The sequence below is a fragment of the Sphaerodactylus townsendi genome, linkage group LG14 (genome assembly GCF_021028975.2).
Source record: "Sphaerodactylus townsendi isolate TG3544 linkage group LG14, MPM_Stown_v2.3, whole genome shotgun sequence".
In the NCBI taxonomy this organism is placed as follows: domain Eukaryota; kingdom Metazoa; phylum Chordata; class Lepidosauria; order Squamata; family Sphaerodactylidae; genus Sphaerodactylus; species Sphaerodactylus townsendi.
In genome coordinates this window covers 21,218,606-21,234,273 of record NC_059438.1, presented here as the reverse complement: position 1 = coordinate 21,234,273, position 15,668 = coordinate 21,218,606, and the positions used below count along the sequence as shown (strand labels likewise).

At 46.7% G+C, this 15,668-nt stretch overlaps 1 protein-coding gene across 1 annotated transcript; it reads left to right on the top strand.

The window, feature by feature from the left end:
- Window positions 1-5,018: 5,018 nt before the first annotated feature.
- On the top strand, window positions 5,019-14,171 carry CTRL (chymotrypsin like). The gene is made up of 7 exons (XM_048515929.1): window positions 5,019-5,079; window positions 6,133-6,236; window positions 10,746-10,825; window positions 11,204-11,282; window positions 12,575-12,755; window positions 13,109-13,242; window positions 13,886-14,171. Exons 1-7 carry the CDS (start codon window positions 5,019-5,021, stop codon window positions 14,045-14,047), a joined length of 801 nt encoding a protein of 266 aa, XP_048371886.1. The 3' UTR covers window positions 14,048-14,171.
- Window positions 14,172-15,668: the final 1,497 nt, after the last annotated feature.

The window sequence follows — 15,668 nt, the reverse complement described above, 5'->3', positions numbered from 1 at the left end:
TTTTCCGTGCTAGAGTACAATCAGTCACTTTTAGGGGAAAACCAGAACATTTTGTTCCAATTCGCCCCAAATTGTTAACGCTTCTAGAAATCGTTCTGTACTCACTCTCTCAGAACCAGTGCTCCCTGCCATCCCTGTTGCCAGGGGTGTATCTACAGAAAATGGTGCCTGGGCCAAGCTCTCAAACTGCACCCCCCTCCCAACCTCTTGCGATGTGGATGCTATGCCCCTATTGATGCACCCCAAGATTGCATTAGCTCTTTTTGCCACTGAATCACACTGACTGCTCATGTTTAACTTACTGTCCACCTGAACCCCAAGATCTTATTCTCCTGCACAACTACTCAGTAGTGTATCCTGCATCCAGAGAGAAAGAGGGGGAAGAGAGTGAAAGAGGGGGAGAGAGAGAAAGAGACAGGAAGGGCAAAGGAAGAGAGTTTTGGTGGAATGGGGGGAGTGGTCTATTAAAAGCACCTCTGGTTGCTTTAAAATCAACTTACTTTCAGGTGAGAGGGGCTGTGACTGGGAGGAGGCTGAGGGTGGGAAGGGCGCTCTTTCCCTGGCCCGTCTCTGCCCTCCAGTCTCCTCCCAGCCATAGCACCATTCACCTGAAAGTAAGTTAATCTTAATTAAAGTGACCAGTGATAGTGGCAAAAGGGGAATGTGGATTACCTCCCCCCTTTCACTGCCACCGCCACCCCCACTACAAAAGCCTTTGGTTGCTTTACCATTAAAGCTAACTTACGTCCAGCCAGCAAGGCCAGCCTAGATCAACTGGGGCGGGGGCTCTTCCTGCACCTCCCCAAGGAGTGCCTGGGGCTTGAGTCCCTTGCCCCCCCGCCCCCCCCCCCCAGTTAAGCGTCTGCCTGTTCCATATTTGAAAAAATTGATTTCTATTAACTTTCCTGCTGTAGAGAACGGGCTTTGGAGAATATGCACCCTAATCTTCCACCCCAAAACTGTCCCCACCAGGAACCCAAATGTGGTTCTTCTGATGACCAAAATATGTATTATAATTTTTCTGGAGCAGGAACAAAAGAAACTCAGAATTAATGGGGAAACAATCTAGCCAGCCTGAGCAAAAAGATACTATGGGTTGCAGCATGTGAAATACAAATGCAAATTATTAAACATTTTAGAGGGTTTAATATGAAAAGAAAACAAAAAAAAATTACACGGCGTTTAAAATACAGAGTGAGGACCTTAAAAAAAGAACAGAAAATGAGACTACCTCTGAAAACCCCACACCCTTCTAGGTTCCCCCCCCCCCCCAAAAAAAAACAAATTTCCAGGAATTTTCCAACTTAATGTTGGAAAGGTGTTGGAGAGGTGAAGTTACAGGTAAAGAAGTTTTGTCAGGTGGGTTAGGCTGAAACAGCATGACTGGCCCAAGGTCTCCCAATGAGCTTCAGTGGCAAAGAAGGGGCTCTGACCTGGCTCTCCCACATCCTAACCCAACATTTTAACCCCATTATGCCCCACTGGTGTACCGGATAGTTGAATGGCACTTGACTGTAAGAACTGGGGGAATTTCCCAGTGGGGAGTGCTGAGGACAAGGACCTGCTGTGTCAAGTTTTCTTAAACTTCCCCATTAAAACCTGCGGTCATTTACTTCCCACAAATTTCCAGCTTCAATATTTTGGTTTGAACAAAAATAATAGCATATTTGATTAGAAGAACTAGGCATCTAATCACTTCTCCCAGAGTTGCCGGGCAGCTAACCCCTGGGAACGCCAGTTCTGCCACACACCTGCCTTTCAGACATACAGCGTGAGACTTACGCACATGTTTAACGTACAAAGTGTAGTCACACAAACCGTGCGCACAGTGCTATGAGCTGCTTTTGACTGTTCATGTGCGGAGACCCTTTATATGAACAAGAGCAAATGTACAGTACTGTAATAAAAGGCAGTAAATACAACAGTACGTTCGTGTTGATTCAGAATTTCAGATCTGAAGTGGTTACCCCTTCTTCACATAGGTCCCCTCAAAACCGTAGGCCCATGCCAAATGGCCCCGCCCCCCTGTTCTGGCCTGGCGGTGTTCCCAATGCCCTGAAGAGGACTGCAATGAATTGCCATGCCAGGTTGCTAGAAAGCTTATAGAACACTGGTGTATGGTATTGAGGATTAAGGGCCTGTTCTAAGGGAGAACTGAGGTAAACTTCAGAAATGTGGCAACTCACTTCCCAAAAACTTTGTAAGCAGGCCAAATTCCTCTTTTCTTGATCTTCCCTTTTTAAAAGCTCAAATTGGGTCTTTGCAGCCAAATTGCCCATGACTTCTAGGTGGTGTGGCTTTCCCTGTCATACGTATGTGCTGAGTGGTAGAAGTACAGCAATGATTTTCCCAGCCTTGTTCCGGAACAGCGTCTTCCCCAAACTTCCCCAGGCACTGCTCCCAAATCTCCAGAAATTTCCCAAGCCAAAATTGGCAATCCCAGATGTCATCACCACATAATCCAAGCAGGGGTTGGGGAGAAATAGGTACACTTTACTATGGTCCAAAGGTCTGAGGGGCAGGGCTGAAGCTCAGGCTGCAAGCCAAGATATAATAGTTATGTCATTTCAGATATGGCTCATAAAATATAGGGTGAAACTGAATTCCTGGACTGGATGTTTTATAAATGGTTATGATTTGGGCCCTATGACTTGGGATGTTTTATAAATGGTTATGACTTGGGCACTGCACACTGTGACTAGAATCTGGCCAGCTAGACCCTTAGGAAAGCTTAGGAATAAAAAGGAGCTAGGGTGCCCCATATCATGCTTACCCGTTGAGGAAAGAGTTTTCACAATCCTAAACCTACAACATGGGACAACAGGTTCTTGGGAAGGGAAGCCAGGAAACTTTAGAAAGTCCCAAACAAAATTATGCACAGATTAAAATATCTTGAGTGCTCAGAGACCACAATGAAGAGTAAACAAAATTTGCATGTCTTCTTACAGGTGAAAACCGTACCTTTTCTGCAGAAAGGCAAGTTCTTATTTCAGGGGAAATAAACAGGATTGCTCATCGGTGAGCCAACATGCTCACAGTGGAGAAAAAGTAATGTTGAGAAATACATGCAAAACTGAGAAAGTTGGGTCAAGTGACATAGAGAATCCGAAGTGCCACCATTGGGTAGATTCCAATATGGTGTTCCAAAAGATCAGCTGTGTTTAAAAACGGCATTTGGGTTTCTTACCATTTAATGAAAACATTCATTTCTCCTGTTTCTTATCACTCCCCCCTTCCAAGTTTGGCCTTCGGGTTCATGGCTAAATGGTGTGCAGATCTGTTTGTGAGCAAAACTTGCCAGCAAATGTAATGACATGGTTGTCCCAAACACTACTGGCCAATCACCAGCCCCTGGGAAAGTAGGTCTTCTTCACACCTGTTACAAGGAGCTACCGTGGGACATGCACACATGTTTAGCACATGACACTTCAGATACACAGTCAGGCACTCCCTCTTGTCATCCCATTCCCACCCATGGCTTTGCAAAGCCAAGTAAACATGGTGAAGGGCATGGAGTGAATGTCCTTGGGAAAGACTTGTGGACTCCAGGAAGGAGACCGGGAGCTAGAAAACTGGCAGGAACATTGTACAGACTCCTTCATCCTGATCCAGTTGGAGACATTTCATGTAACACACTAACTGGCTTCCAATCCTGCAGCTTCCCCAGTTGCTCCAGCCTGTCCCAGCCTCCCTGCCTAAAGCTTCAGCCTGAGAGCTCCTAGCATGCAGTTGTGGAATTTGTCGTCCATGTAGGCCACATTTGAGCAATAAGGTCGCCCTGCACAACTGTGCGCGCAAAGTGCCCACAAGTCACAGCCAAGGTTTTCAAGGCAAGAGAAGAACAGAGGTATTTGCCATTGCTTGCCTCAAGTGATCCTGGGCTTCTTGGTGGTCTCCCATCAGCTTGACCCGGCTAGCTTCTACATCTGATGATACCAGGTTAAGCTGGGCCATCTGGGTCTGGGTTTTGCACAGTTAGTTTCCCACAGTGTCTTTTACCAGGGTTTGACTTGGGACATCCCATATGTGACACATGTGCTTGAAATCCCAGCTTCAGCTGAGTAAAGGTTCATGCCCACTTGCTTCTCTTTGCTGCCTGGGATATCTGTGCACATGAACAACTGTGCATGTGCACAATAACTCAGGCAGCAAAGAGAAGTAAGTGGGCATGAGCCCTCAGCACCCGCCACTATGGAAATGGTTTGTGGGGAGAAGAATGGGCAAGTCTAACACTTCAGATTTTCCTACAAGGGAAATGGTATCTGCCACTTGTAACAGCATAACAGAAGATTGTGCACAACCATCTCACTTTGCTAGTGTGGCTAATAACATTTTTATTTTGTACACCTTGGTCGTCTTCTTCCTGGTGGAGGTAAATAATATTTTATCCTTCCTCCATTTTATCCTTACAACCCCCCTGAGAGGTAGGATTAGGCTAACAGAGATGCCATTCTCCCAGGTCATCCAAGAAGCTTCATGGCAACACGGCGATTCAAACTAGTCCAGGGGTCTGCAACCTGCAGCTCTCCAGATGTTCATGGACTACAAATCCCATCAGCCCCTGCCAGCATGGCCAACTTGCAGGGGCTGATGGGAATTTTAGTCCATGAACATCTGGAGAGCCACAGGTTGCAGACCCCTGCCCTAGTCCAACGCTGTAACCCCTACCCTGCTCTGGCTCACTCAGTCCAGTGTACACAGACAGTGTTACAGAAAGGAAAACAGGGCTCCAGGATGACTGCTCTGGGTTCATTCTTAAAATATATTAATGAAGCCCCTCCATGGGTCTCCCAATCCCCCTCTGACAATGTGGCAGTTATGGGCCCCAGCTGCTCTTGCTAGCTCTGTGGTTCTGGCAAGGAAACCTTGTGGCACAGCATCTGCACACGGCACAGGCTAAATTTGGCCTGCCACTATTATCAGCTCAAGGTCTGGAAGAGCCAAGTGCAGCTGCCAAGTAGTATAAAGTAAGTGGCGCAGGGCAATCGTTCTGTAGCTCCCTGGGGTTTCTGACCAAAATGACTTCTCTGTGGGCACCTGCAGTTGTGGCTTTCCTAACCCTCCTCGGCACAGTCTTGGGTGAGTTGCACCTGTCAACCTCTTACCATCTCTGGACTCAGTCATCCTTTGGGTCCCCTTCCTTGTTTATGACTGATGGGGCTGAAAGATAGATCAGGAGGCTGCTATTTATGTGCTATACTACCCAGAACACACCTGGTTACATCTCCCTTCCTGCAGGCCATTCTGCCCAATTTTATCGTAATTCAGAAGAAAGGGGAGATAACTTCCTGTCCTTGCCTTGGAGGCTTCCTGGCATCTTTGGGAAGAGTCCATAGCTTAGTGGTAGAGCATCAGCTTGGCATACAGGAGATCGCAGGCTCAATCCCCAGCATCTCTTGTTAGAGGGATGGGGTACAAGTGACGTGAAAGATCTCCGCCTGAGACTGTGGCGAGCTGCTGCCAGTGTGTAGACAGTACTGACTTTGAAGGACTCAGTATAAGGCAACTTCATGTGTCTTGGGTCCTTGCTAAGCTTATGCTCCACCTTCAAGCACATTTAGAGAGGAACTGCGATTATTTCTCCCTTCCCTTGGTAGCATTTTTCGCCATACCCCTGGTAGCACTTTTGCATGTTTCCACAGTAGGATGTTCTAGAGCAGTGGTTCTCAACCTGTGGGTCGCGACCCCTTTGGGGGTTGAACGACCCTTTCACAGGGGTCGCCTAAGACCATCGGAAAACACATATTTCCAATGGTCTTAGGAACCAAGACACAAATAATTTTATGGTTGGGGGTCACCACAACAGGAGGAACTGTATTAAAGGTCACGGCATTAGGAAGGTTGAGAATCACTGTTGGAGAGCAAGCGGCATGCACTGATGCTGACCATGCTGCAAAGGCTTGGGCTGGGTGTCACTGGAGAGCTGGGCTCCCAGCATGCCCCTGGCTGCTCCCAGGAGCTCAGCAAGCAGAGTTGTACATGCTTCCCCCCTCCCCGCCCCATACTTGGGCCAGCTCGCTAAGAGCCCAGCAAAGCTGGGAAAGGTCCATTTTGCTCTAAAGTGACCGCTGGTCCAGTCCCCATCAAGGCCGCTGATTTTTTTTAACTCTTGGCTTGCTTGTTGCTTCCTAGGCTGTGGCGTCCCTGCAATTAGACCAAACGTGAGAGACACAGAGAGAATCATTAATGGACAGAACGCAGTTTCAGGCTCCTGGCCCTGGCAGGTCTCTCTGCAGGTAAGACTGGTTGATTTGGCGGGGGAACGGGGAGGGGATGTGTTTCACAGCCTTGAATAAAGAGAAACAGCAGCCACTAAAGACAAGGCAGCTTCTCTTGTATATTCCCCCCCTTTCCCCAATCACCTGTTCTTTCCACTTGCCTGCTGCATTGCACACCTAGAGACACACTTAGAGTACAGTGTCTAGATCGAGGGAAGTAATTGTACAATTCTACTCTGCATTGCTCAGACTTTGCCTAGAGAGTACTGTGTTCAGTTCTGAGCACTGCAATTTAAGAAGGATATTGACAAGTCGGAATGTGTCCAGAGGAGGGCAACCAAAGTGGTAAAAGGTCTAGAATCCATGCCCTACGAAGAGAGGCTTAGGGAGCTGGGGATGTTTAGTCTGGAGAAGTGACAATTAAGGGGGGGCATGATAGCTTTGTTTAAATATTTGAAGGGATGTCATGTCGAAGAGGGAGCAAGCTTGTTTTCTGCTGCCTCAGAGACTAGGGCCATGGTGGCGAACCTTTGGCACTCCAGATGTTATGGACTACAATTCCCATCAGCCCCTGCCAGCATGGCCAATTGGCCATGCTGGTAGGGGCTGATGATGAATTGTAATCCATGCTTGATTATAGGCAAAGGTTTACTACCACTGAACTAGAGACACGTAAGGTAGTGGATTCAAATTCAGGAAAAGAGATTCCACCTAAACATTAGGAAGAACTCTGACTGTCAGGGCTGTTAGACAGTGGAAATCACTGCCTTGGAGAGTGGTGGAGTCTCCTTCTTTGGAGGTTTTTAAACAGAGGCTGGATGAATGTACGTTGGGAGTGCTTTGATTGTGTGTTCCTGCACGGCAGGGGGTTGGACTTAATGGTCTTTGTGGTTTCTTCCAACTCTATGATTCCAAAAGGATGGACCACAGAGCTGGTGTATGTGTGGGAAACAGGAAGAAGCAGTGCTGGCTCTGGTTTTCCAAGTATAACACTGAAATCAGGAGGTTTGGGGAATAGGGTTACCAACCTCCAGGTGGTGGCTGGGGATCTCCTATCACAGCTGATCTCGAGGCGACAGAGATCAGTTTACCTGGACAAAAATGGCTGTTTTGGAAGGCAGACTGTATACCATTGTACCCCCTTGAAAGTCCCTCCCCTCCCCAATCCTCCTGTGGCTCCACCCCGCAAATCTCCACGTACTTCCCAAACCAGAGCTGGCGATTATACGAGGGAGGGAGCTTATGGCTCTGTGGTAGAGGAGCTCTGCATGCAGAAGGTTCCATGTTCCGTTCCCAGAATCTCTAGTTAAAAGGATTGGATAAGGAGGTGATGTGAAAGGCCTCTACCCAAAATCCTTGGGAGCTGCTGCCAGTCAGAGTAGGCAGTGCTGACCTGGACAGACCAAAGGTCTGGTGCAGCAAGGGCAGCTTCACATATCTGATCCCAGGGAAAGTGTCCAAGATGAACCTTTATTGTGTCTCAAGACCAGGGGTCCCCAAACTTCATTGAGGCCAAATCAGGCCGGAGGGCATTTATCGACCCGCTGGGCAGAAGCGGATCTCCCCCCTTCTCTATCTCCCCTTTTCCCCAGGTTTACAAACAGCATTAAGCGCGGGCTGACTCGCTGCTCATTCCAAGCTGGCGAGGAGGGACCGTACCAATGCAGCAGAGCTGCCTTTCTTCCCTTTGTCGCATTGATGCGGGTCCCCTCCGGCCGCCTTGGAATGAGCAGCGAGTGGCCCGGCAGGGCTGTTTGTAACCACCAGGGGGTCGAGGTGCCCAAACTCCAAGGCAGCCCCTGGAGCTTGGCACCCTGGACTGGAGTTTACAAAACTCCTCAAGCGTGGCTACTCATTCCAAGCGACCAGAGGGGACCGCATCACCCGCACCTGTGAGAGAAGAAAGGCGGGCGGAGCTTCAGGGCCGGGATTGGAAGGGGACGGCGGGGGGGGGTGGGAGCTCTCGGCCGGGGGGAGGGGTGAGGAGCAGATGGATCGTGCTCCCTTGGTGACGCATCAACTTGGTCCTGCCAGCGGAAATCTGGCCATGCGTGAACTGGCCCCCTGTTTAAAAAGTTTGGGGACCCCTGCTCAAGACAGTTCTCAAACAGGACACATTGTGTCACAAGACTGTGACCCTACGCAGGATTGCTCCTCAATAGGCCCAGTAGGCGAAGACAGGACAAACACCGCATACAACTGCGCTGTGAACCATGCAGCTATCCAAAACAGCAGAGAGTCTCAAGAACTGGGTCAAGGGCTCTGTGCTGCCACCAACAGATGCCTCTGCTGTCTGCTTGACAAGAGACTCATCTGTTCCAATTAATGCTAGATGGAATCTGAATGACTGCTGGCCCTTATCTTTTCAAAGGGAGAACAGACCTTGCGCGTTCCTGTCCCGGTAGCCTTGGCTGAGAGGCTCACTGATTCTCCTAATTAAAAGTCTGCCCCAAACTTTCTCTGCTCCATCTTCTAGACTCTTTTTGTCGATGGCCTTTGAGCCCCAGGTGCAGCTTTGCTGGCCGTTTCTATGTTGCATAACGTCCAGTCTGAAGAAGCAGAGCCGAAGAGTGTTACTCTTTTTGTGATGTTTGGTTTGCATCTTAACGACAGTTTCCTTTCCTCTGCTACGACACGCTTTTATGATCCTTAAAGTCGAAATTATGGCCTGTAACCCTGAAAAATCCAGCTTAGAGCAATATTCTTTCTTTCTTTCTTTCTTTCTTTCTTTCTTTCTTTCTTTCTTTCTTTCTTTCTTTCTTTCTTTCTTTCTTTCTTTCTTTCTTTCTTTCTTTCTTTCTTTCTTTCTTTCTTTCTTTCTATCTATCTATCTATCTATCTATCTATCTATCTATCTATCTATCTATCTATCTATCTATCTATCTATCTATCTATCTATCTATCTATATCTATCTATCTATCTATCTATCTATCTATCTATCTATCTATCTATCTATCTATCTATCTATCTATCTATCTATCTATCTATCTATTTGATACCCTGCCTCATACTAGTGTCTCTAGGTGGCTTACAAATCTTTTTTTTAAAAGCATAAACATCATGAATAAAATATACCGGTAACAATTAAAACAGGCCAAAAAAATCACCTTAAAATAACACTCACCCCTGCTTCCACCCCACCCCCTAGAACAGCATCTGTAGAGGGGGTTTCCAAGGAGGCGAACCAAATGTCTGGGTGAAGCGGACGGTCTTTGCCATACACCTAAATCCATAAAGGGTAGGTGTATGGCAAATCTCCAAGGGGAGGGCATTCTAGAGCCTGGGGGCAATCACGGAAGCCCATTAGTCAATTTTTATTCTTTATTGGGGGGGGTGGAAGAGTTACCGCTTCTCTTGTTGTAACCAAAGCATAGAGTCAGTAATATCTATATATTGAATTCTAACATGTGCCCCACACCTGCAGATACAGGGAACATATCCAAACAGGTTTTTCTGCAGACTTAGGAGACCCCCTGGGTCTTCCGAAAAATCTGACTTTTTTAAATGGAAGAGTTAAATCCTCCACAAATCCCCCCCACTCGCCCCTTACCTTAGGTAGAGTTGCAATGGGCCAACCTTAGCTACCACAGTGGGCCAGCAAAGAATATAGGGTTGTGGTGAACAGAGGAGGAGGAATTTGGATTTATACCCCCCTTTCTTTTCTGTAAGGCAGGGGGTCTTCAAACTATGGCCCTCAAAATGTTCATGGACTACAATTCCCATCAGCCCCTGCCAGCATGGCCAAGTGGTAGGGCTCATGGGAATTGTAGTCTATGAACATCTGGAGGGCCATAGTTTGAAGACCCCTGCTGTATGTGGGAGAACTCAAAGACTTACAATCTCCCTCCCACCACACACCAAACACCCTGTGAGATTGGGTGAGACTGAAGAAGACCTCCTGAAGAACTGTGACCCCAACCCCAAGGTCACCCAGCTGACGTGTGTTGCAGAAGCTAATCTGGTTCACCAAATAAGCCTCCACAGCTCAAGTGGTAGAATCAAACCCGGTTCCCCAGTTTAGAGTGCACCTGCTCTTAGCCACTACACCACTCCAGAGAAAAGGAGTGCTGGAGCATGGGGCAGAAAGGAAGAGTAAGAGGGAGCTGAGGTAGTGGGGCAGAAAGACAGCTGCAAAAAGAGAGAGAGAAAGAGAGCCGGACTAGGGGAAAGAGAAAGAAGTAAGAGAAGGGGTATCAGGTTGAACAGTAAGAGGCAGAGAAGTAAGGGGAGATGGGAGGAAACAAAAGTGGGGGTAATTCCCCCTTCCCTCAAGTTTCTTGCGGGTCCCCACTTGTTTTTTTATATTTTCCACGCTCTTAATTTCATACCTGCCCAAGGACAACAATTTAAATATCAAGCAATACAGAAAATGTTGGAGTGCAACCAGTTGGCTTGGATGTCACCTGACTTATTTGTACAAACTGAATGAACCAATTATGTCAATTCCACACTGAGCACCTCTTGTTTTTTTTTTTCGCTTCCAAAGCCGTCTTTCCCCTTTTCACTGCTGGATTCTTTTTCCCCAGACAAGCTCCCGGGCCCATTACTGTGGAGGTTCCTTGATCAACCAGAACTGGGTCGCTACTGCAGCTCATTGTAACCCAAGGTGAGAAGGACTCTTGATTTCCCTGAGAAAGCGCTGAGAGGAGGCAAAAGCTTTTTTGTGGAGCTGGAGACTCAAACCTACCTAGAGTGGGAAAGGGAGAATGATAAACCTCAGAGAAGGAGGCCAACTGGTATTTCTCAATGGTTTTTAGGCCAGCTGTTGGCAAATTCAGCAGCTGCAGAATTCCACTGAGCTGCTTCACCTTCAGATTTGACCCAAAAGGCAACGTGCCGATTTCAACGAAAGAATGATATTCGCTAATGTTATTCACCTTCAGCTACACTCCTTCAGCAGAAAGCCTGCTGTCACAGAGGGTCATACTGGCATGTTAGGGATGTGCCCTTGAGCAGCCTCACGAGCAATTCTCTCTTCCTCCAGCCTCTCACATTACGTGGTTCTTGGAGAATACGATCGGAACTCCAACGCAGAGCCAGTCCAGATTAAGACAATTGCCAAGGTGAGTCCGTTATAACTTGCCATGCCCTCCTGCCTTTTTGGAACTGCCTGGAATTTTAAAACAAAACTTGATAATGGTACATTAAAGTCAAAATAACTTAGATAAGAAAACCAGGAAGCAGGAAAACTACTAAGTGTTAAAAGGCCAAAGTGCATTGGCCATCCTTTACAATGCTGAATAAATTGGGTCAACCAACTTCACACAGAGAAGGCATTCTAGAGCTTTGGGGCAACCTTCAAGAAGGCCATGCTGAAGACCATAGATTCATTGTGAGATGGACCCTAAAGCAAGGCCTCTCTGTTTAAAAGCACAGCGGAAGCTCCTATAGAAATAGACACCTTTTGATATAGATGATTAGGGCTTTTATAAGCCACAGTCATCACCTTGAACTTGGTCCTGAAAAAAAGACAGAAAACCAGCATTAACCAACCTTGTAATACCAGGTGAAAGAGTGGCTGTGGTATTCTGCATCAGTTGAAATTTCTGAACTGTATTCAGGAGCAGTCCCACTAAGAATGTATTATAGTAGTCCAGACTGAAATTCACTAAGGCATGGAAGAGAGCGACATGAGGCTCAATAGGGCAACCCTGGCAATTATTAATTCACAAAGTGGTCTTAAGCTGAATCAGATCATTGGTCCATCAAAGTCAATTCAGACTGGCAGCCGGCCGCTCTTCAGGGTCTCGGGTGGAGGTCTTTCATGCCTCCTGTGACCTGATTATTTAAAAAGGAGGTGCTAGCTAGGGATTGAATTTTTGGCCTTCAGTATGTCAAATGTATGCTCTGTCACTGAGCCACAACTCTCCCCTTTAAGTATATCTGCCATCAGGGCATGAATAGTCTCATCAACTTCCAGGCAATTAGCAGCTACTATAAAGATGTTAGTTTCACATAAAGATGTTAGTTTGGTCAGTTGAGGCATCACATGCTTCTGCATTAGAATATAGTCCCAAACAAATATGAGAATTATCATTCATTTTTATGCATTGCCTTTGTCAAAACCATTATTTTGTTGTGTATTACTGAACATTGTATTTTAACTTTCAAATGGATAGTGGGGGGAGCAGGGCTAGGTAGGGATCCAGGTGGAGCATTCTATAACAAAGAAGGTCCAGCATGCTTTGTTCTGTGGTGGAGGAATATACAATCTACTAACATCTTTATGTGAAACTGAATATACTTCACTTGACAAATATTTGCATGCCCTGCAAGTTCTAAAGGGAGACCAAGGAGGAGACCTTTAAGCACAAACTATTTAACCTCCGGATTATTTTTTACTTGTGTTTTCCAGGTCATCACCCATCCCTCCTGGAATCCCAGCACCCTCAACAATGATATCACCCTGCTGAAGCTTTCTTCTCCTGCTCAGCTGAATTCCCGCGTGTCTCCCGTCTGCCTGGCTTCTGCCACGGAGACGCTGCCCGAAGGGCTGAGATGTGTCACCACTGGCTGGGGACGGACCAGCACCAACAGTACGTCAGGCAGATGGGTGGGAGTCAAACGGGGAAACAGCCTAGCAGGAAAAGAGGATAAATGCAATCCAGGAATTGAGCACTGTGTTTGGAGTTGAATGTTGGAACGCTTCCAGAAGGGAAGAATCGGCATCTGTGCAATCTACCTAGGACAGATGTACCAACAGCTGCAGATTAGGGTTTGGGAGGAGAGGGAAGAGGGGGAAATCTCGCCAAGGGTAGGTGAAGGTACTTCTGTACATATATCTTTGATAACAGAGAGATGTTAACAGGACAGATTAAGGCATGGGGGGGAGGGGGATCTCTGTTGTTGTGTTGCCCTTTCGATGCCTGAAATTTGCTTGTTTCCCCAGCAAATAGTCCAGCAGTAAAGTTACAGCAGGTGGCTATACCCTTGGTGACGGTCAACCAGTGCCAGCAATATTGGGGCAATCGTGTCACCAGCTCTATGGTATGCGCCGGGGGTGCCGGTGCCTCCTCCTGCCAGGTAAGAGTGTGACTAAGCAAAGGAGAGAGGGCCAGCCTGGTGTAGTGGTTAGGAGCAGTGGACTCTGATCTGAAGAACAGGATCCAATTCCCCATTACTCCACATGAAGCCTAATGGGTGGCCTTGGGCTAGTCCAGGGGTAGGGAACCTGCGGCTCTCCAGATGTTCAGGAACTACAATTCCCATCAGCCCCTTTCAGCATGGCCAATTGGCCATGCTGAAAGGGGCTGATGGGAATTGTAGTTCCTGAACATCTGGAGAGCCGCAGGTTCCCTACCCCTGGGCTAGTCTCTAGCAACTCTTTCGGCCCCGCCTACCTCACTGCAATCCTTAGGCAATTGTAGGTTTAAGGACAGCTTCTCTGCAGTAGCTGCAGATGCATTTCTTGTGGCTCCCCTTCAGTGCGTGCAACCAAATGCCCTCAACACTGTGAATGTGAAATGGGAGTAAACTCCCCCGGTTGCTAGCCTTGTTCCTTGGACAGAGAGCGGAATATATATGTGAAAAGTCAACCACCCCCTAGCAGGCAGCCCATTCTCCTACCCAAATGGAGTAAGATGCTATAACGTGAGAAAGGTGGGCATCGATAAAGTGTGCATCTGGTAAAACTGAAGTGAAATTCTTCCTCTCTCTGTCTCTCTAGGGTGATTCTGGAGGTCCCCTCGTGTGCCTGAAAGGTTCAATCTGGAACCTGATTGGGATAGTCTCTTGGGGCACATCCAACTGCAATGTCCAAACGCCGGCCGCCTACACTCGAGTCTCCAAATTCCGCAGCTGGATAGACCAAGTCGTTGCGAGAAACTGATCACGCCTTGGGGGAGCTCAAAGCAGGAATAAAATCACCAAGTTTATTCCTGTTTAGGAAGGGGACTGAAGTTCAGAGGGACAGTTGAACCCAGATGAAAGCTCAAGCAAGCAGTCAAGTCTTTCACTGGAAAGAAATAAAAATGAAGGCTCTTGTTAACATTGGTCAGCCCTTCCCTTTGTGCACCATTGGAGGGGTTTTATTCAAACACCCACAACACAATTTGGAACTTACTTCCAGCAGCTGTAGCGTTTGGCAGCCAACAGTGGAATCAATTCTAGCCTCCACAAACTACAGCAAGACATTTAGAGAGGTGCTGAAAACCAGTCTTGCGCATTTTGGCTATCTTGCTGAGTCGGCAAACATATATGCGAACACATTCACATCATACAAACCAGTAAGCCTCTTTGTCCATTTTTCACATAGGTAAAACGTGAACAGTATCCTGTTCTAATAATTCTTTAGCAAGGTTAGCCATGTTAGTCAGCCAAAACAATATTAAACTGAAAGTCCAGTGGTACTTCAAAAACTAATAGCAGGTGTTTAACCTGAGATGGAGTGAGCTCCAAATCATGAACATTTATACTGGAATACATTGTCTTTAGCCAGGTGCCACCTGTATAAGCACTCTATGTTGCGTTCGGTAAAAACTTAATTTTGTAAGAGCGAACTACAGAAATATAAAAAATTGATGTCTGAAAAATGGGGCCAGGATGGGCTCAACTCCAGGATGATTTTATAAAGCATTCCTGGAACTCCCCGAAAATGTATATTTGCTCCTTCAAATTGAAAACAATGCTGCCATTAAAAAATTGCTGCAACCACAGCCACTAGTTAACAATAGCACTTCGCCAACTACTGTGCGAAAGCCAACATTTTATTGAATAAACAGGATACATATACAAATTTACACGGACGGAATACACAAAATAAATAATTCTATATACCAATTTCAACATTACAGGTTAATTGCCATGTATCAAATCACACCATACAAAACACAGATTCCATAGTGTAAAAAAATAAATGGGGAGGGAAAGGCACCAGTAAAAAATATTACAGCCATGAACAGTTGAGACACAAAGGAAACAGGCCACTACCTTACTGCAAAGGAGGAAGAAGAGACCTGACACCACCCAAATTTGGAGACAGGGCTTTTCCGCACGCTTGACTTGCTCCTGATTTTCTTGGCAGTCAATCCACAAGCACTGGAATGGATTGGGCACAGTTTTTCCACATATCTGCTCTCCTGCATTTCACAGTTTATTTTCTTCTGCACGTACCTTAAATAATCAGGATTTTCATGGGCAGACGATGTTATAATCTATGGTGTCATTGGTGGCATGGCGGTTTCGCCCTTTAAAAAAGGCACTAAAATATTGATATGTGGCTAGAACATCTAGAGTATTGTAACACTGAGCTCAGCAGGTGCTCTTGATTCTCAACTTTCATTTAAAAAGTAGTATTAAGCCTCCTCCCTTATGGAAATATAAGGGGAAAGGCACATCTCCACAAGGGAGCATGCGAGAGACTGACCCTTTAAAAAAAACAAAAGCTAGGAATTCAGAAAAACTGCTAAGCCTATTGTCACAACACACTAGCAGTATACTGACATTTTAGT